Genomic DNA, 22982 nt, shown 5'->3' with positions numbered 1-22982 from the left:
GTTTATTTTGGGGTTTATTGTGCAAACGTTTCAATACATTTGAATGCAATGTCTAGCACCATAAGAAAAACCGATATTTTTTCAAAGCTACAATCTGATCGTCCAGTTTATTGCTTTTAGGTTTGTAAAAATATATGTTAGCGTTAGTGGTCTCACAGTATTTGCGTACACTGGCTACAGTTTAACGGTCCGGAAAAGTATAATGCAGCCAATGTCCTGCATTCGATGATGGGCAAGTGAGCCTATGCGAATGATTCGTGAGACAAATTGATAAGTGGCGAGTGCCGTATCAGCATTATAACAGATTCAATAAGCAAACATATATTGATTCCCATTAATCACACAAAAGCCACCTTGCATGATACACACACAAAATACAAAAAAAATTACTTGGTCTAATATTTCAAGCAATACCCTCGTAGAGAAAAGGATCTTGAGACTCAGTAAGGCTTTCATGGGTAAAGAAAGTTGTGCATGTACATTAGAGCACCACTCAATATGCAACATGGAACATTTAACTTTCAGTTTTTCTCCCCTCTCACCCTCCTCTCAATTTGTTAGTTTTGCTGGAGGAGTCAACTGCTGAGAATGTCGTTCTACTCTTTCCATAGTCACAGGTTTCTCAGGATCCCCTCTGATTCTCTGCGATTATACTCGTCAACGATCACTATGTGTATTGCCTGTAATGCAGTGTTCAACTCCGTTGAGAAATTGTCTTTAAACTTGCTGTGGATTTAGTTTTATAGTCAAATGAATGAAACCAGAGGCGTGGCTTTGAAAAGAACAAACTTGAATTTTGAGTGGCACCATAACAGCCCTTTTTGCCAATCCACTGCTGGATGAAGGCTTCCCCACACTGTGTAAGTTATTTGATCGTACTTGACACTGGTCAGTGCGGGGTGGTGACAGTCGGGGGGGAGCATAGCTGTGGGAGCCGAAAGCAGTACAACAGATGTATCTGTACTTGCCCCGTGCTGCACACAACGTAGCTCCACAGCAGGCCCACAACACCCGGTTTATGCACTGTGATAAGCCACCCAAAAGCGCCAATCAGGCTCACACATGCTTTTAGAAATCTGATAACATCGGGTGCATTCTGGGTGACTTGTGAAATGTATCTCGTAGAGTTACATTCAAGCAAGGCTGATTTGTGTAAGAGCTTCGTAAAGATTATAAATAGTGCATAAAGCAGTTTAAAAGTATTCGAAAATTACATTATTAGAACTTTACAAAATTGTACCCTTATAATGGCCATTTTATGCATTATACTTTATCACTGTAACACACACACACACACTTTTCAAAGGAATTAGAGTGAATAATATTAGGCAGAAATTGTGCCAGACTATTTATAATCGTTGAAGAAGTAATATTTCTTTTTTACTTTTATAATTATAAGCAGCTGGTAAATGCACTCTCTGAACAGTGCCGTACGTGTATCTTTGAGGTATTCTCAAGTATCTAATAATCGTCATCTTCTTCATCATCATAGACTGGGAAATCGAGGACGGATGGATTGTGAAGAATCTCTTCGGCCTCCGGAGAATCTGTGTGCGTGGAGCGAAGGGAAGCCATCAAGAAGGTTTATTAACTTTTGCATTCCATAAAATAATAAATCATTTCAACTCCTTTTGACCTACGTTCTTCAATTAACCAGGTGACAATCCATTTACCGGCCAGGTGCCTCAGCGCTAGAGCGAGCAGCTCGCAGTCAGCAGGTTGCAAGTTCAACTCCCAAGTTGGTAAACACCGTTAGAACACTGTTGGAATTTCCCATAAACACTGAACTCCCATATCCAAACATTTCAACCTGGCTAAACACAGCACATACTGCCACCAAGATGTCTTCAATGAATCAACAAAACTATTGGTCACATGCGTGAATGATATAGTGTTAACATTTCATTTGCATCTAAGTGCAGAACTTAATTATACGTTATGCTTTTTGTTCTATTTACGTAAATATTATTACGTAAATATGAATGTGTTCTTGGGTAACTCTTCATATGCCATTTTAAACATTGTTCACCAGGAAACTGATGAAAAAAAGTAATTCTCAACATGCCCCATGGTGTGAAGTGCAATCTCCAACTCGTATCCTCTCTGGTGATCTGTGAAAAAGAGCTTGAAGGCTCATCAGATTCCTCCAGTACGAATACATATCTCGTTCTGATTCATGTGCCATGAAAAAGGGCCATTGCCCTAAAACGTCACCTGTTATAAATATTTAGTTCCTTTGAAAGCGGCGTTATTGACAAATTTGAGTAAAAAAAAAAATATTATTTGTCTGAGTGCACCACTGCCAATGCAGTATCACCAAATAATGATTAGTTTCATCATGTATTAGGCATGCGCCAATTTACGCTCCGCACACTTCAATCCAAGAATCAATTATCCTTTCTCTTGTTGACACTTTTATAAAAATCGTATTTCTCATCCATCTCATTTGTTTTGCCCAGTTTGATCCAGTTCAGATATCAAACGCAGGTTTCTGGGTTTATAGCGGTGTACGATAACTACTGCATGCCTAACTCATCGCCGTGATTCATCGATGAACAGTAGCGTAACTAGCGAGTGGGCAGGAGGTGCCTTGCCCTCCCCCATCCCCTGGTGGGCAAAGCTACGAGTTGGGGCCCACTTGACAACATCCATGAGGTATGTTTTCAACAGTGTTAAAGAATAGAAACGTATTTAAAACGCGGTAAAAAAAATTGTTATCAAAATGCTTTGATTTACGTTTCATTATTTATCTTAAATTAGAGTAGTAACTTTTGACTTACACAAATTGCGCTAATTAAATATAGAGGCCCCACCTGACCGATTGCCGCAACCCCTGAGCCGATAGTGTAGTTACGCCACTCGTTATACACCTTGGAAGTATCGAGCTTAGGCAATGATTCTACGATTTAAAAAACAAACATCTGATGAGGTGTTCACAAAACGTTGGCATGGATTCACCACTACATTACCACTTTCGCTGCACTGTGCTGCATGGGTAATGAGAGGGGGGGGGGGCACACCTGGGCTAATGATGATAAGACGCGCGGTGGCGTAGGCTTCCCCGAGGCGGTTGCGCGCGTAGCACACGTACACGCCGCTGTCGCTGGGGCGCACATTGTGGATCTGCAGCCAGCCCGTCATCTGGTAGCGCTGGGGGCCTCCCCGCGCCTGCAGCACCGGCCAGGAGCGGGTTTAGGAGCACACACGCAACGCACGCACACCATGCCAAAGCCGAATCTTGGCCGCTAAAAAACTTTGCGATGAGGCAGCCGGGCGGCTCAGGGGTCAGGGGTTTTCTGTGGCCCACGATTAAACTGCGTTGTCAAGTATTATGAGTTGATCATCTCTGCCAACGTTGTTGTAACGTTTGGACCAGCCCCTACTGGACATCTGTGTTAAAATAGCTTCATAGCTCATTGGATTCCTCCTGCAGTATAAATAAATATTCTGATTTTGACTGCACACCCAAAAATCCAACACGTGACATTCGTTTTTTTCCCCCGCTTATTTTGGCGACGCTTCAGTTCTGAGAATAAAAATTATTGTTTAGACTGCAATGTGAGAAAACACACCTCCTAGTTCCTAGTGTTTGGATAAAAGGTCATTGGGAGGGATCTCGTTTGAAGGGAAGTACGTGCTTCTGTGCAATCTGTTTCTGCTGACTTTTTCTCGAACACACGGGAGTGATGCGCCGTAACGCAAGACTTCCGAATGGGATCCGTGTCTCGTGACACCGTACCGCGGTGGCGTAGCTATCGAATGTGAAGGTGGATTTACTGCATTCACAGCCCCACAGGCAGGAGGGGCCCACGTGCAGCATATTTTGAGTTTGCGTGTCTCTCTCTTTCTCTCTCCCCATGGTGGCGTGGATTTTCTCGCCGGGTCCTCCCGTTTTTCCCTTCACATTTAGAATAAACATCACGCGTTTGGAGCATTTGGCTGCTGTGAATTTCCACGCAATATGCCACTTGGTTGAGCTTATCATTTGTGGCCAGGTCGCTTGTAATAAAACAAAAATTTTACCCGTAAAAACAAAGTTTATCACTATAAATCCTTTATATGCGTGGCATCAGTTTAATTTTATTATTCATTTCTGTTTTTCTTGAGTAAGAGTTTCATTTTTATCACATTGGTATTATAAATGAAATATGAATTTTTTTTTTTCCTAAAAAGTGGAAAATTTAGGAAAAAAATGTTCACGAAAATAAATTGTCACGCACAACGCGTCTGTGTGCAAAATGTCAGCTCGATTGGATCACGGGAAGTGGGTTAAAAAACGACCGAAAGATGTGCACGGTCGTAAGCGCGCAAGCAAGCAAGCAAGTGAACTTAATATAAAGGATTTAACAACTATATAGCTCAGTGGGCCTTACCCGGTAAAATAAAAAAAAAACATCTTAGCTGCAGGGAAGAGATAAGAAATTGGACGTGCGGCCCCACGAGTCGGCCCCTGCACCTGCACGGCGAGGTGAGCGTCGTCGGCCGGGAGGAGCTCGTCCACGCCCTCCTTCCTCCACTCGACGAACGCCATGGGGAAGCCCGACACCTCGCAGCCGAACACCACGTCGCTGCCGCTCACGTTCACGATGTCCTTCGGCGGCATCGCGATCCATGGGGCTGGGACCACGGGTGCGAGCAAAGGTCGAGTTGTCCAAGTTCAAGTTCAGCCACATAAGACGACAGCATCTACCCTTCAATACCAACGCCCAGGGTCCCTGTTGGGAAAGTCCCTAAGCGAGCCCCCTTGCCAGGGGTCCCTTCTGGCCCCAAAGCCCTCCAAGCGAGCCTCCTTCCCAGGAGTCCCTGTAGGGACAGTCCCCAAACGAGTCCCCTTGCCAGAGGTCCCTCCTGGCCCCAAGGCCCCCCAATTGAGCCCCCTTCCTATTCACAAGTCTAGAGCCGTAACGGTCGATGGAATCCAAACACGAGGCCTGTGGGCCAACCCCTCCGCCTGCTCCTCCTCCTCCACTCACGAACTTCTCTAGCTCAATTTCGATTTAAAGCTTTCGTGACTGCAGGGATTCATCTTCTTGGCTCTTTCGGTAAAGTCACGTACAATGGAAATAATAAAATAATAAAAATAAACATAATAAAATAATAAGACAGAGTCAGACTCTGTCTTCTCGACAGACCTGTTCTCCACCTGAGGACGGCTGCTTGCGTTGTGGCCGAAACGTCGTGAGAATTATTTTATTATGTTTTATTTTTATTATTTTATTATTTCCATTCTACGTGACTTTACCGAAAGAACCAAGAAGATGATTCTCTAGCTCAGACAACCTGGTGGGCAGGGGTAACGAGGAGGTGCCACATGCCATCATTTGCCTTCCCGTGTTGTGTAGGTAACAATGCTCATGTTAGTTTATTCTTATTATTTAGATTCTTATTATTTAGATTACTGGTAATATTAATATGTAAGTAATAATGGTAATTCACAGCCGCTGTGTCAATCCTCTGCTGGACGAAGGCATACCCACACCATTTGGATCATGGGGGTTGTTTGACTTGACTTCACCATGCTACTGGTGACTATGGAAAGGTAGGTTTTGATGGGGCATGACAAATTGAGCTCTTTAAACCCTGGCTTAAGGGGTTCGTGCAATTGTCAGATGAGAAAGAAACACACTTAGAATCCTGGCTGCACGCGCCACGCTACCAAGTTGATGAAAACAATGCTCTCGTTTGCAGAACGTATGATAATCTCAGGCCAGATGTGAGTGATTATATAAAATACCATTTGTGTACGGGATAGTGCTTGGATTGGAAACCACCGTGCATATAAGTGTAATAAGATTACGTGGCGCTAATATGTGAGCAGCAGAGGAGAGTCTGTTGGACTGTACTCCTACGCTCCCGCATCTAAGCTTGCCGGCCTTCACCAACACGCAATGACCAGTACGGTGAAGTACGGGAACATAATCCCCAAGGTCAGCATGGCATGGAGAGGCCCTCATCCAGCACTGTATTGACAGAAGGGGGCTGCACATGTACCTGCGTTTGGGTTCGAGTTTCGAGCTTAATTCAGTGGTGCTCAGCTTTAAGAACGTAAGGAAAAAAAACAAGGTGCCAGAGACTGAGTGAAACACGCAATCTCTCGCACAGCTGGAAAACACCTTATGTTTGGGCGGCTGGGGGGGGGGAGGGCTAGTGGCTGGTGGGCAACAGAGGTGCATTGATATAATCCCTGCGATGGTTCATTGCAGGGCTGCTCGTGGCCTGGAACTGTCACTCTGCTCTCAGCAGGCGGTTTATGGTGATGGAAGAGCAGCTCCGCTCTATAAATTATGCTGGTGGCACAATTGTGAAATATGAAACCTCTGTGCCCAAACAAAGCATCCAATACTGAATTGTGCGGTGTCCCTGGTGAGAGAGGTGCAGGTTATTGGTAGGAGACGTTGAGGTTACTGGCAAGAAAGTTTGAGGTTACTGGCGGGAGCGGTCGAGGTTACTGGAATCCAGTGAAGACTGCACAACGGCTTCGAGGCTTTCGCCCCCACAATCCTGTCACTTGCTCTCTGAAGTGTCCTCAGGTTGTACCAAGTATTATTCACCGTGAAGTCTGACGTTTCGCTCCACACGCTGGAAGCTTCTTCAGGAGTTATACAGCACAAACAAAAACCTACACGGTAGTATCACGTCAACTATTTCAACAGGAAAGTCTGAGTTTCCACCACACTTGTTCATCAGGATTATGTTTTTACCAATTCCTTTAATATTTTTTTTACAGACTTGACCTCGGCATAATTTACTTAGGGCATTCTTAATCCCATTTAGCCGCCTTATAACATGGCTCTGAAAACAAAGCAAAGATTCGCATTTAATCAGCCACCTGAACATCTGAAAACGTTGTTTTGCTAATGCGGCGCAACTTCCCACGCAGCAATCGTCTCCCCCTCGATTCGTTGTTGAAGTGCCGTGCGAACGTGACTCGTGATTCATGGCGCTGCGTAGATTGCACCGGCAGTATAACACCACGGATTCGCTGGTAGAGTTTGACCCCGCCAGAGGCAGATGAACGATATCTGTGTAGTCAAGAGAGTCTTACTGTCTTCTTGCTTGTTTCGGTAAAGTCACGTAGAAGGGAAGTAATAAAATAATAAAAATTAAACATAATAAAATAATTCTCACGACATTTCGGCCACAACGCAAGCAGCCGTCCTCAGGTGAAGACCAGGTCTGTCGGGGCGCTGTCTTCAGACGCTGTCTCCCCGACAGACCTGGTCTTCACCTGAGGACGGCTGCTTGCGTTGTGGCCGAAACGTCGTGAGAATTATTTTATTATGTTTTATTTTTATTATTGTATTACTTCCCTTCTACGTGACTTTACCGAAACAAGCAAGAAGATGAATCCCTGCAGTCACGAAAGCTTTAAATCGAGAGTCTTACTGCTTCCCGTGGTGTGCACTTCGCTCTCAACCTGACGCACCAAGTTCAATTTCCGTGGCGAATGATACCACCCACACGCCCCCCCCCCCTCACCACCCACCACATCAACAACCGACATGGCTGGGGAGGACTTCATCCAGCAGCGGATCGAGTTATTCTTCTTATTATTATTGTTTGCCAACAGGAGCTCGTGTGTGACCCCATCCCTTGGAATGCGCCCAATCCCATCAGCTAAGCCGTGGTGCGCCTGGATACTTATTGGATGGGTGACCACCATGAAAATCAGGCGCTATAGCCTGCAGGGCTACGTTATAGACAACAGAGGGCATTGCAACAACATCCATTGTTGTACTGTACATCTATTCCCCCACCCCCATGTCTATGTTCCGCACCTTCAATGGCGCATTGACCAGCGTGGTAAAATATGGTCAAATTAACTAGCATGAAACGTTTGGCGTGCTGAGGCCCTCATCCAGCGGTGGATTGGAAAAAAACACTGTCCATGTACCAATCTTCAGATCGAGCAGTTGGAGTGCATCGGGATGTTCAACTAACGGTCATGGGTAAAGGAGGACTTTACAAGATTACCGGGGACTGACACAACACAGGTCTGAGCCAAATCCAGGGTCAAGAGGTCATGGAAGGCATGTGGCTGGCCGGCTTCCCGCCTGGGCACTTATAGCCCAGGCGGTGAATAGGACGGGGGGCTAATCAGCGAACAGCTCAGAAACCGTGTTTATCAGCCAAACAAATTCCCTGCTTTATTGCCTTCGACCACACAAGGTCACGGTAAGCACGACGACGTCTGAAGTTGTAATCCAACGCAGGCGGCAATTGAGTCGAGAATAACGTCATTGGAGCGCTGCAAGTGTCCTTTTGAAATTGCGAATGCCAACTTTGTTTTACGTTATTTCAATAAATCTGCAAAATAATTCGGGCAGTTTTACAGTCACGAATCTTAAACGCAATGTTTAGCTACTGACTGAGCTGCGGGGTAGAATTCTGCAGTGGATATATCGATATATTTTTTATGACCGATTTGCTTGTACAACGTAGTCTATTCTAAGTCAGCCTAAATTTACACCCCAATGGTGCCATATCCCTGATCATGCTCACCAGCCATGCTCTATAGTCTATCCACTGCTGGATGAAAGCCTCCCCCGTAGCCGTCGTCGTCTCTGACAGTCTCGCGATGCAACAGTCCATCTGTAACGAGCTGATGAGATCGGTCGCATCTGCGGTGTACGTGCCCTCGTGTTTGTGTCTTCCCTCCTTCGGCTGCCACTGTCATTAGTCTCAGCCACCGACCATCGTCGTCACTTCCTGTGACGTTCCCCGCCCAAGCTGACCTCCTTTTCTTAACAGTCAAAATGTATGTCAATAGCTTTCGTATGTTCTCTGATCTGTGCGTTCCTCCCCCGGTCTCTTCCTCTCCCCGGTGTGGGATACAATCGCATCATTCCATGAGTGCGTGCCAAATGGGGCATGTAAGAGATTCATCAATTCATGTAGTCATCTTCTTGGTTCTTTCGGTAAAGTCACGTAGAAGGAAAATAATAAAATAATAAAAATAAAACATAATAAAATAATTCTCACGACGTTTCGGCCACAACGCAAGCAGCCATCTTCAGGTGGAGAACAGATCTCTGCCTTCTCGACAGACCTGTTCTCCACCTGAAGACGGCTGCTTGCGTTGTGGCCGAAACGTCGTGAGAATTATTTTATTATGTTTTATGAGAATTATTTTATTATGTTTTATTTCTATTATTTTATTATTTTCCTTCTACGTGACTTTACCGAAAGAACAAAGAAGATGAATCCCTGCAGTCACGAAAACTTTAAATCATGTAGTCAAATCGATGGATTCACTCAAGATACATGCATAACATTGCGTGCACGAAAATATTTTTTTTCGTTTCACATGCAATGTATGCGAGCATTTCACGTAAACTCTGCAACCACTAGAGGCACTGCATTCACGAATAATGGCAAAAAATTATAAATTCTTCATTCGAATCACTCACACTACTTTTGGCAATTCATTACATCGTTATGGTGGGGCTCCATTCATCATCTACAGCAGCAGCAGCAGCCAAGCTCTATCTACTGCTGGATGAAGGACTTTCCAAGCTGTCACCCGTCACTAATGGCTTCGCGATGCATTGTTACCCTGCTGCATATCGCGAGTAGACACGCATCATCACCGCCGCAGCCACTCGCACGTGTAATGCAGGAAAGAGCCATCCGACTGGGAAATGGAAACTCATTGCGAAAATTCCTTCCACAGGTGGCAATAAATCTCCTGCAATAGCTCGTTATTTCTCACCGCTATTCCTCTATGGCACAGCAGCTTCCCATATACATTGCACGAGGAATGCATCCATTTGCCCAGTTATAAGTTGAGCAGGTGGGATATTTAAGTACAATATTTCGTGTTATTTTCACTGTCACTTGTAAGCATATCTTACCATTTCGGGCCAATTGGCCTTCTTCAGGAAATATTGAGGATTACACAGGGTCTTAAATATACTGGAGAGGGTTTGGTGATCAGTGATATCAGATGATGCACTTACTGAGGTGCAATTGTGTTTTGAATGCATTGCAGGAGTTAATTAATATAGGTCGTGCTAAGTAGATTTCACAAGCAGTTGATGAGGTCAGCCTTCAGTTAGGCGTATTTCTAATTACTGTATTAAAACTTCCAGTAAAACAACCACCACAACCATGCGTATGGGAAGGGCTGTTAAGGTTAATGCCAGTCTTCTTCTCTCTTTCGTACGGCTGATGCAGATGCAGAGCAACAGCTACAATTTCACATTCACGTGATCAAGCCAGACAACCGCGTCAAGAGCAGCGTCATTCCATGAGCGCGTGCCAAATGGGGCATGTAAGAGATGCATCAATTCATGTATTCATATCGATGGATTCACTCAAGATACATGCGTTACATTGCGTGCAAGAAAATAGTGTAAGCGCTGCGATGTCGCCTTCGTATCTGTGGATTGGAGCATTGCGTCGTTAAATGTTGTTACGGTCTGTTCTGGATGACCACGGTCGCACACTGGAGAGTTTTTCATTTTCCATTTGTACATCAGGTGTTTGCATCTGCCATGGTTTGTGCAGTGGATGCGGTTTAGGGTTGACCATGAGCTTCGTGGAAGATCACAACCAGGGATCTTCTGCGTTGGGTCTTTCACAAAGTGTTTGCTTGTGAGTTCTTTTGAACTCCATTCAGCTTTCAAGCTTAATTGGGGTTGAATATGACATTGTTTAAGGTTAAGCACGTGGGTCAAAAGGGGCTCTGGGTGACTTGAAACGATGATGAGGGACGTTATTGAGGCGACATGCATTCATGGAGTGCCTCTGAGAGAACGTCCACCGCAGACACGAACCGAATTAATCGTCTCGTGTGCGCGCGTACCAGATGGACTGCTGCTTCGCAAGACTGTCAGAGACAGCGACGGTTTGGGGGAGGCCTTCATCCAGCAGTGGACAGAGCATGGATGGTGATCACGACGACGATGATAATGACGTGCATTTAGCAGGTAAATAAGAACCACGGGTAAAAAAGGAATGTGGAGTTTGAAAAAAGTATAATTGTAAAGTTAGCAAATGATGCGGCTCGCTCCAGCTCATTCAATTTGTATATTACAGTGTCCATTCAAGAGTCTTGAGATGCAGTCGTATTGAGATACTGCTGGTAATAAAAATGTATGATAGTGGTGTAAAATTTGTACATGAACTCCCCAACAGAGTAAGTAACTATTTACAAAATGAGGTAGCATTAGGCACAGGCTTCATGTCTTCTGCAGGATGTCACATATGATGCTACTCAACTTTGCAGATGAATGTGGAGTTATTCAACTTAAGCATGCAATCGTTAATTATATTTAGCCCATTATGTGGTTTGTGGGTCAGTTTAGAGTCAGTAGTGATCACGTAACGATTCTCTTGAGGCTGTGTGCTTCACTGCCCTCTAAACTTGAGTTGTATGCAGTCAGATGAAAACTATAACTCATCACATGTATTTAAGAGGTCACACGTGACCTATGAACTCCATTAGAGCCGGTGAAACACGAGGGTGGCTGGAGGAGAACGTAACATTTCTCAGGCCCCTGGATATTGAAAATTATTTTCTTAGCCCAAAACAACAACAAAAAACTTTCAGACAAAAAGCCCCACTACTCAGTCTTGCGAATAGCTGGCAGGCCAGTGCGGCGAGCTTAGAATACGTCCAGTAGCTGGGAGAGAACCACACAATCGAGTATGACAGACATCAGCCGGCGGGCCTTGGACTAGTCTCCGGCAGGCCTTTTGCCATCTGCCTCGCGTTAACGTGCGAGTCCGTCACGCCAGGTGCCATCGCTTAGAGCGAGTCCCACGTGTAATCGCGACCGATACGGCGCCTGCCAAGGGGCCACACCTGGCCAGGGGAATTCGGACAACCCCACGAGACACCAAAGGGGCACAAACCTAAAAATCACATTTCCGGCCGGGGGGACCCGAGTTCACGTTAGCATCGGTCAAGATATTTTAAGTCAGCTGATTGTTTCTAGATTTGAAGCTTTCGTGACTGCAAGGAAATAACTAAGAGTATCAGCTGATTGTGCCATCAGCTCGTGCAAATTGTCACCAAGCCACAGTGGTGGCGTTCCTACGATCCTTTTGGTTCCAGGGCATCCAATGTCACCCGCCACCGCACCGCAAACGGCGTACATGACATGCAAAGGAGGTGGCAGTTTTATTTTCACTTTTTTCCCCTGCTCAGAGAAAAATCCTTCCAGCTGCCCGCGAGCGAGCGCTTTTTGTGCGCAGTGTCTGGGAGGGAGAGAGGCAGCCTTACTCCGGTTTCTCAAAGAAGAAGTGGTGGGGTACAAACGGTTGCTGTAACAGAAAATCAGTGGATGCTCCGCTGTTTTCCTCGCCCAGAATTCCTTTCACTCTTGAAGTATTAACTCTTGAGTGCTTTACTCTGATGTGAGCCGGGAGGGTTGCTCAACAAGCAGTAGGCAGGCGTTACCGTTACATCTCTCACACACAGAAGCACAGGGCATTTGTATGTGCATCACGTGACAGCTATGATACTACGAATACTACTACAGGTATGAGTAACGCTACTACTACCTACACGAAGGTGTTCGTGGTTGCGCTGTACAGTTCCCCCGATGTGTTTTCAGGTTGTACCACGTGCCGTTAGGCGTGATGTCCGAGATTTCGCTCCACTTGCTGGGAGCTTTTTCAGGAATAGAATTGAGCAGCTCACGCTGTTGTATAATCGAGGGATAAAGTAATGCCGGTGTTGCACTTGAGTCACGGCTACACGGCGCTGGCTGCCGATGCTGGAAGTCAGGACTTCAGTACACGTAGCAAGGGCCTAGCTGTGTACCCAGCATCAAGGAACTGCTGATATGTTTAACACATTTATTCATTACTGAGCATCTGGTGCAGCACAGGTCAAGAGTAATTAAACTAATAAATTCACACTAATGTTGCGAAACTCCCTGTCGAGGTGCCATAACCTGCCTTACCAAGAGAAGGCGGTACAGGCGGTGTGGACTAAGCTCCATTTGTTCAAACTGTATGGGATACAGTGTTGCCCCCTTACACGTGTGGCTTTTCTCCAGGTGTTCTGGCTTGCGCCCACATTGTTGGAGTTGGCTAAACATCCCCATTTAGGGCCACAGAGGTTGGGCAATAGTTGGTAGCACCGGCTCTGGCGCTACCAACAACAACTGTGCAACTACTAAACATTGTTTGTTTTGTGTGTATTTACAGTAGTTACGGGTTCCAGTTGAACAGCTCGTGGAAAGATATCAGTGAATGGATTTTGTTTTCTTTTCTTTTATACGAATAGAGAGCGCCTTGCCTTAAGACGCTTAGCATAAAAAAACTGACAAAATAGAATGATTTAGATCACAGGGGCGTGCAAAGGTTGAGGAACGCGTGACCTCAATAGAGGGGTGCTGAGGGGTCACCAAAGGGGTAGGGTAGGGGAAGGGGTGGAGGGACGAGGGAAGGGAAGAGAATGGGCAACAGGAAAGAGGCGGGAATTATGTAAATGACGGTGCATTGTGTGAAGAAAGCAAAAGAAACTGGAACTTTCTTGCTCGCTTCTCACTTTCGTGTGCACGCTGAGAATCGCCCCGACCTAGGCAGGGTCACCGCACGCTTGCGGGACCCGTCCCGCGTCAGTGCGAGTTGGGCTCCTCGTGACTTTTCACGGACAGGGAGCTCCGAGGCAGCCGAAAACGTCGTTCGCAAACTGGAGAAGAAGCCGGCGCCGCCCGAAATACCCTCGGCCGCGTTCCAACCCCGGCCTTTACGCGGAGAAACCCGCGGCCCGTGAGGCTCTCTGCTGTGAGACGAACGCTTTTCTTGAAGAGCCTTTAAAGTGAACGTGACGAGGCCACGAAGACTGCTTCCGCAAACCACACGCTCGCTGGCAGCGGTGATCCGTCAAGTGCCTTGAATGGGACGCGCGTTAGGAACCCATCGCTGAACGAGAACAGACAAACACAAATTCTTTCCCAAAACACCCCCTTGACTGGGACGTATTTGTCTCGACTCGAGGGTCTGTAATCTTAGTTATTTCGGTAAAGTCACGTAGGTAAAAAAATTGAAATTAAAATTAATAAAAAAATAAAATAATAATTTTAAATTTTTTTACCTACGTGACTTTACCGAAAGAACTAAGAGTATGAATCATTGCAGTCACGAAAGCTTCAAATCGAGGGTCTGTTGCCACGGCACACTTTTCTACACCGTAGGCCGTGCTTTAGAAGGTACTAGTCAAACCCTAACCTACAAATACGGTGGTTCGTTATCCACTGGCGATGGGTATAAGCTTACTGTTTATGTTAAATATCCAGGTAGAGTGCATACACGTGCGCATGAGCGCACATAAATTAAACGCAAACGCAACATTCGCGCGCGGATCGTGTTGCCTGCTTTTTTTTTAAACGCCCGTTTGATTGATACCCTTGTTTGAGCTGGAATTTCCTTTCATTTTTCTGCGGACTTTTACTCGAGCCGTCCGCTGTGTTGGGGGAGCGCCTGTCACAATATTGCCCCACAAGCACTTCTCCATCGCAGTGTTTAACCCCCCCCCCCAAAAAAAAATGAGCGTACATTTTTTATTTGGTTTCGTTTCTTTGAAAACGTCACAATTTACGCCTCTGTACCATCGACGGTCAAAAGCCACCCCCTCCACCCCCTGGTGAACTAAACGTGCACAAAAAATATATCGATTCTATTTCGACGACCGCTACACACACCTTGGCGTGGTTCATGTGTAATACATTGTTAGAAGCCCGTGTGTAATTGGATACTATGTGAGCTCGAAGGCACCTGCAGTGTTTAAATCAACAACTGGGCTGAATTCATAACTATTTCATGAATACTATGTTAATGCTATTTATTTAGCCTGTCGTAATCTTAAGACTTACATAGGTCTATAATCAAGGTGTTTGGGTTTGGATCGCGTAAATATAAATGTGTCGTTTAACCCGCCACCACCCGACACAGCCAATTAGCAAGGATTGTCGCATAAGCAAAACGTGCCAATTAGCTACTAGTTCAGCAAACCGGTGTGTTGGAGGGTTAAACCCACAGCATTTACAATTCGAGTACGATGTTTCGCCAGTGATAAAAAAAAACAATTGTTGGATAATATTGGTCACAAAAGCCTACGTGTTAAACTATATAACGGGTATACGTGTTAGGATCGTTGACCCATTCTAATGCACGTTGTGTTTAGCATGTGTAGTGACGCAAATGAAGTCACTATAGTGGTTAGCGCCAGCTACTGTCATAAGAGTGGAATTGCAAGTCTTGAGCTTCTCTCTGCCACGGACAGCCATGGCATGGAAGCAGGCCCTAGAGGGCATGGTTCGGAGAAATATCAAAAGAGAGGCATGTGAGGACATGACAGTCTGGGTGACCCCGAGAGGGCACGTGACTGGCGCAAGGTAGCCAGGGGTCAAAGGGGACTCGAGGGACACGTCATGCTCGGACGAGAACCTTCTGGTGAGTTCCAGAACAGGGGCGTGGCCGAGGGCGGAGCGAGGCCACGCTCGGCAGCACAGAGCACAGGTCCCGAGAGCAATCACGGCTGTCTCTTGGAATCAACCCGCCGGGCTACGTCTCGTCGGTCTTCGGTCGTCACGTTCGGCATCGTGGGTCAGGCAGTACGTTCCTGTCTGATCCGGTTATGTAGTTACATTGTTGAGGTCTAGTTAACTAAGCGTGTGTTATGCATCTTCTTGGTTCTTTCGGTAAAGTCACGTAGAAGGGAAATAATAAAATAATAAAAATAAAACATAACAAAATAATTCTCAGAATTATTCTCAGAATTATTTTATTTGCATTATTTTATTATTTCCCTTCTACGTGACTGAGAATTATTTTATTATGTTTTATTTTTATTATTTTATTATTTCCCTTCTACGTGACTTTACCGAAAGAACCAAGAAGATGAATCCCTGCAGTCACGAAAGCTTTAAATCGAAATGTGCTATGCAGTTACCCTGTTGGGGTGTTATAATAAACGTGTTGCCTCCCAGTTCAAGTGTGTGCCTCCGTGGAATCCACTACACATGTACTAAAGGAAAACGGCACAAACGGGTGCACAAGTCCACTTGCCGTACTGCCACACATTTCTGGCCACCTCTCAACCCGTTTGGGAGTGTGTCAATGATTTCACTTGATCTATCAAAATGGATCTGATGTCGATCAAAAACCAGCAGCGTTAACTTGACGTTTTTTTTATTTTACGGCCAGGAGTAGTTTTGCCGTTCGTAAGTTCAACTTGTAACACGCGCAAGTGTTGGCTTACTCTTGAAGACAGAGAAACGGGTCGGAGGTGCGATGGATCGCTGACGAGTGGACAATGCAAGCATGTAGCCGGTGCCAACAATTGCCCAAACCTCTGCGGTCCCCCATGTATTTGGATGTTTGCAGCCAATTCATGAGTGTTAACATGCCGGAGAAGAATCGAGCACCCAGAGAAAATCCACGTGTCAGAAGAGGCAACACTCTATCCCGTACAGACGGAACAGGTGGAGGCCACGTTCGGTGTAACGCTTTCTCAACTTTTTTCTATACCAGGTAAGGCCCACTGAGCTATATAGCTCTTTTTCGGAAGCGACCTGGCCACAAATGATAGCTCAACGAAGTTGGCTTATTATGCGGAAATTTATAGCACGTTGATTATAAACGTGGAGGGCAAAACCGAAGTACCCGGATAAAAATCCACGCGACCACGGGGAGACCGTGTAAACTCCAAATATACAGCAGGCCTCAGGCTCGGGATTAGAGGTCGCAAACGGGTTTTGATTCCTTACCCGTACCCGGCCGCACCAGGGTCGCAAATGGGTACCCGTACCCGGCCGGGTACGGGTAACCGTTCCCTACCCGTACCCTACCCGAAATGAGTGACAAACGGTTACTCACCAGTGACTCACGGCCTACCCGTACCTGGCCGCACCAGGGTAGCCGGGTATCGGGTAGGGTACGGGTATCGGGTACCCGGTTGCGACCTCTGCTCGGGATTGAGCCCACGACCTCCTGTATACCAGGCGAGGTAGTTAACATTTCGACACCACGGCGCCCCATTCTCCTGGCGAGCCAGGACACGGCACCTCGGCGCCCACGGGAAGGAAGTTTCACAACAGCTGCTTGATCCACCGACCCTCGCTACCCTCCACAGTGCTGGATTACAGGCCACGTGCTTGGCCCCACACCACCTGAGGAACAGCAACCACTCGATATTCCCCATCTCAGCGGGCGGTGCTCCCCGGGTCCTCCGATGTTTAACCCTCCACATTTAGAAACGTGCCTTTCGACCATTCAGATGATGTTGCCGCTATAAATCTTTAAATAATGGGCTACTTTATCTTCTTGGTTCTTTCGGTGAAGTCACGTAGAATGGAAATAATAAAATAATAAGATAAAACATAATAAAATAATTCTCACGACGTTTCGGCCACAACGCAAGTAGCCGTCCTCAGGTGAAGACCAGGTCTGTCGGGGAGACAGCGTCTGAATGACCTGGTCTTCACCTGAGGACGGCTACTTGCGTTGTGGCCGAAACGTCGTGAGAATTATTTTATTATGTTTATTTTATTATTTTATTATTTCCATTCTACGTGACTTCACCGAAAGAACCAAGAAGATGAATCCCTGCAGTCACGAAAGCTTTAAATCGAAAAATTGTCTACTTTGTTGAGCAATCATTTGTGACCAGGTCGCTTGTGAAAAGTAAGTTAATATCTCAGTGGGCTTTGTATGGTAGGATGGGGATGGTTGAGTGTTGTATTTGGATGTGTTTGCGTGATTTGTTTTCCTATTCTTGTACTTTGTTTGTTGTTGTTGTAACGTTCTAACCCGCCCGGACTGACATCTGTGAAAATGAGCTTGAGAGCTCATCGGGTTTCTCCAGTGTAAATAAATACTCTGATTGTGATCATCAGCCATGGCGGGATGGCAAGATAATGTTGATTATGATGGTGGTGGGACCTGGGTGGGATTTTAACTCATAATCTCATGATTGGGAACCCTTCTGCTTTATCAACTGAGCAACGTTCTACCCAGCACATGTCAACATGTTAATGATGACAGCATCGTATAGTGATAAGAAATCAGATCTTGTGCAAGTGCTCGATGGATTATTACACTGCAAGATTGTGAGAGGTGGTTATGTGAATTGATCATTACTGACACTGATAATAGTCATACGATGTATCCACAACATGTGTGTGTATACATATAACAAGTACACTTACTATAACTGCATCGATCCTCTGCATTGCACTGCGCACAGCACGTGTTTTAAATCCATCCCAGTCACAATTTGTGAAACTTCCCATTCGCATGAAAAAATTACGCAATCGACAAGCGTGCCGTGACATGTGGAGCAGAAATATGGACGATGGCGAATAACGCGCAACACAAGCTGAAAAGTGCACAAATCTGCGGCCGTCTGGAATCCTCTTCCTTCTGATACTAGGAAGCCACTACAGCTGTGCACTTTTAAATCATCTAGATTGACAAACGAGTAGATCGACCATGGCTATGAATGTGATGAGACGCACACGATATCTAGGAAATATTCATCTGCCAGTGCTGGTCTTGGCCATTAAATACCACGCTCAAAACCTCAAGCAGCAACTGCACGTTTCTAATACGATAATTGACGTTTGAACAATCCATAAAACTCCCAGATTTACAAACGCTCAGCAGTGTAGCTGTTATGATGCGCAGGAAGCATCCACAGCAGTGGTACCATCTGGGCGACTGCGTTGTCTGTGCCACGTGATATGGCCGAGCCGTGCAGGTGAACCACCAATCGGAGCTCGGACTCATTATCTGTGACCCTGGTCACCACCTGTCAATCACGTGCTCTGAAGACGGAATTGTCTCACAAACTGCATTCGTTCCAGCCTGTATATGTCGTAACATTGTTATCGAGCGACTGGGATAGCTTACTCAGTCAAGCCACTGTGCTCATGAGTTCAGGCCCGGACTGGGGTCAATGACATCAGAATGCCTCCGTCGTAAGTGAACGTGTTAAATATATTCTGGGGCCCGCCATAGGAACGTGGAATTCTCAATATTGGATTTGAATAAACAATAGAAAATCCTTAATTGGCACATGGGACACTTTATATATGTATTTGTTTTTTTTTTATTATATATGTAGTCCAGTCACCATGTCTCCCATTTCTCCATTGAAAATAAGACCGTTGTCACAAATGGGCTCTTAGGTGCTAAAAATGTGAAGTATTCATCCATCAACATCATCACGACTAGGGCGCATCGGTATCATCACCATGTCTAGGGCTCCTCTATATCATCATCACCATGTCTAGGGCTCAGCAGTACCTCCAGCATCATCATAATGTCTAGGGCCCATCACCAGCATCATCATAATGTCTAGGGCTCATGAGTATCCTCATCATAACGTCTCGGGCTCCTTCGCATCATCACCACCACCCCGCTCGCTGCCGACCCCGGGCCACGTGTGAGCACACACACACAGTGCTGTCACCTGTCTCGCAGGGCCCCGTGTGAACACACACACACACACACAGTACTGTTACCTGTCTCGCAGGGCCCCGTGTGAACACACACACACACACACAGTGCTGTCACCTGTTTCGCAGGGCCACGTGTGAACACACACACACAGTGCTGTCACCTGTCTCGCAGGGCCACGTGTGAACACACACAAACAGTGATGTCACCTCTCTCGCAGGCCCACGTGTGAGCACACACACACAGTGCTGTCACCTGTCTCGCAGGGCCACGTGTGAACACACACACACACACAGTGCTGTTACCTGTCTCGCAGGGCCACGTGTGAGCACACACACACACACAGTGCTGTCACCTGTCTCGCAGGGCCCCGTGTGAACACACACACACACACAGTGCTGTCACCTGTCTCGCAGGGCCACGTGTGAGCACACACACACACACAGTGCTGTCACCTGTCTCGCAGGGCCACGTGTGAACACACACACACAGTGCTGTCACCTGTCTCGCAGGGCCCCTCGTGCGCCACGCTCAAGTTCCGAGCCTGTGCTCCGAGTCTGTGCGCCGCCTCGGACAGCCTGCACACGTTGGGGTACGTGCTGCCGTCGGTGCCGCACAGCGTCTGCTCCGACACGCACACGCACTGCGGCTCGGGTATGCCGTACTCGCCGTCGCCGCCGTCGCCGCCGCCTCCTCCTCCTCGTTCGGCACCGTCCGCGGCATCCCCTCCGTCGAGCACGCAGGAGAGGTGGTCCCCGCAGCGACCGTAGAAGTGCGCCGTCTCGTCCAGGTCGCAGATCTGCCCCTCCGCATTGGCGCACTCGCTGCAACAGTCGCAGTGGTCGGGCACGGTGCCGGCCGGGCAGCCGGCAGGCAGCGGGCACAGCTCCGGGTCGCAGTCGCCGCAGCCTTCGCCCTCCGCCAAGAGTCGGAGCCAGCCGCGGTGCGCGAAGCCGCGGGGTACTCCTCGGCTCTCCGGAGCTCCGAGGCACGGCGCGGCGATCATCAGCAGCGGCAGCAGCAGCAGCATCGTTACCGTCAGACGTAGCGGCGTCAACGGCGGCATCATTGACGGGGCCAAAGAGGCTCTCGGCACCTTCGTAGCTGCCGGCGAAGCTTGCTCGGTTGGGACCTGTGCTCTCTTACCTGCACACACCTTTAGAGCCTGCTCACACCTGTCCGGCACACCTGTACCAAGGTCGTCTGCGACGCCTGTAATACGATGTTGTTATCGCTGTTGCTGCTGCTGTTGTTGTTGTTGTTATCGCTGCTGTTGTTGTTCGCTGGGGGGGAGAGGGCTGCGCGTATCCGAAGCGGCTGTTTCACGAACAAATGACGTCGCTCCGTCGGACTTTTAGCTGCGGTGCTCGCCGCGTTGTTGCGACATCAGCAAGAGGAACGGCTGCCGATCTCGGCGTGCTTTGCGGACAATCCCAGATCCGACCGGTGTCAATAATAACCCAACAGCGTTCATCAAAAAAGTAGCAATCTTCGGCACTCGGCTGGCTGTGTCCTCGATCTGCGTGCGCGCCCTCCCCCCTCACCCCACCCGCCGGAACGCCCTCGCAGCCTGCCTGGTCCCCGGCACGCGGCTGCGCTGGTGACTCTTCAGCGGAGGAGAGCGACGAGCGGTGATCGGAGCGAACGCTTAAATAATTAATAAAATACAAAGCAATTTGCAAGGGGTGGAAGGTCCCTCCTTCTCTCCCCCTGCCTCCCTGCTCTCCTCTCCCCTCCCCCTCTCTCCCCTCCCCTCTCTCCTTCTCTCTCCAGCTCTCGGCGTTCAGTGTTGGAATTCGCGAGCGAGCGAAGAGAGAGCGAGAGAATGAGAGCCCACTCGTTCCCGAAGCGCTGTGAGAATGAATTATGAATATTGTGTTTTGTTTCTTTTCTCGGCGCGGCTCAATGTCGTCAATAGCAGGGACTGGGGGTGCCACGTGCCGCCCAGAGAGGGGTGGCGCTTAACAGATTGTTTTTTATCTTCTTGGTTCTTTCGGTAAAGTCACGTAGAAGGGAAATAATAAAATAAAAAAAAATAAAACATGATAAAATAATTCTCATTATTCTTTCGGTAAAGTCACGTAGGGGAAAATATAACAATAATAATAAAATAATTCTCATTATGTTTTATTTTTATTATTTTATTATTTCCCTTCTACGTGACTTTACCGAAAGAACCAAGAAGATGAATCCCTGCAGTCACGAACGCTTTAAATCGAGATTGTTTTTAGTTTTCCGCGTTTGCGGTTAATTCCGTTTTTGCGTGGCCACGGGACGGGCCAAATGAAGTTGCGCGTGCTTATTTATTTTTCGGTAAAAAAAAAAGATCCACGTATAAAACTTGCTTTAAATGTGTTAAACATTTACAAGCGAGCAGTGCGAGCGTTAATAACTCAACTGGGTTGGTGTATGTCCGTGCCAATGGCTGGCCGGGTTTGCGTCGTAAGAATCGGCACGCGTTCATCAAACACAACAAGATGTGATTTTATTTGGGAACCCGTTGAAAGAGAAAGTTTCCATTTCTGGAAATCTACAATGAGCCCTACATTTCACGTTGGAGTTATACACTTGTAGACTATAGTCTATATATATGTGTCAGGACCGGAGAGGTCGCGCAGTAGCTATATCTAGAGTTCGATTCCTGACTGTGTTTTAAGAGCCAGCGGCGAGTGTAATCTGCGACCCACCACCCTGACCCAGCCCTTCCCGAACCCGTACTGAGCAGCGTGGTGAAGTATGGTCAACCGTGGCGTGGGGAGGCCTTTTTCCAGCAGTGGGTAGACAAAGGGCTGTAGAAACCACGAGCTTTATAAAACATTTACAGGCAGATTTTTTTTTGCTAATTCTGGCCAACTTTACTCCAAAATAATTCGCAAGCTTTCACTCAATGCAACGCAACCTTGGCTTTATTTCCTAATCAGCTGAAACGAAAGTTTCCATTCTATAATGAGCACTGTGAGTTCGTAGCCTATGTATATACACGTACAGCCATTTGTCAAAACCACTGCTTCATGAAGGGATCCCGAAGCTGTTAGTCATAAGGGAAGTTTGTCCATAAATCAGCACAACCGGCAGTACGTTTTGCTGAATTAAATGGAATGGGGCCAGTACCGGTTCAGATATCACTCGACACTTGCGTAAGCCATGGCCAGGAATTGAACTTAAGTCACCGGATTCATAGTATAAAGTGCACTAACCACTGTGCCACCCCTGCCTGCAAGTGTGTATGCACTGCATATATATGTTGAACTTCTTTTGCACCGTACGTAGCCAACTGTGCTGATCGATATGGGGAGTAGTGTAGCGGTTCGTGCACGGCGCTACTAACCAGGCGACCCGAGTTCGATTCCCGCTCACGGCCACCAACATCAGTGACGATAATCTGAACCAGTCATCTGCCGCCCCTAGGTCGACTCAGCATCAAGTGAGTACCTGGTGCAATGTGTAAACATCATTACTAGGGAGACAAAGGCGGCCGGTTGTGGTTCTTGACACCCACCCCCTCGTGTGCCGTGCCGGCCTTCATAGGTGCTCGCTAACAGCACTTGCCCCAACAGTCTGTT

The 22982-nt window shown here is 47.1% G+C and overlaps 1 protein-coding gene across 1 annotated transcript; it reads right to left on the bottom strand.

Annotated features, from left to right (window-relative positions):
* Window positions 1–15: 15 nt before the first annotated feature.
* KAZALD1 (Kazal type serine peptidase inhibitor domain 1) lies at window positions 16–21059 on the bottom strand. The gene is made up of 4 exons (XM_078861588.1): window positions 19921–21059; window positions 4457–4617; window positions 3021–3168; window positions 16–1547 (listed from the first exon to the last, which is right to left on the bottom strand). The coding sequence occupies exons 1-4, from the start codon at window positions 20486–20488 to the stop codon at window positions 1462–1464; spliced, it is 963 nt and encodes a 320-aa protein (XP_078717714.1). The 5' UTR covers window positions 20489–21059; the 3' UTR covers window positions 16–1461.
* Between the last annotated feature and the right edge of the window lie 1923 nt (window positions 21060–22982).

This window comes from Lampetra fluviatilis, chromosome 12 (assembly GCF_964198595.1).
Source record: "Lampetra fluviatilis chromosome 12, kcLamFluv1.1, whole genome shotgun sequence".
Taxonomy (NCBI): domain Eukaryota; kingdom Metazoa; phylum Chordata; class Hyperoartia; order Petromyzontiformes; family Petromyzontidae; genus Lampetra; species Lampetra fluviatilis.
This window is presented reverse-complemented; position numbering and strand designations above follow the sequence as displayed.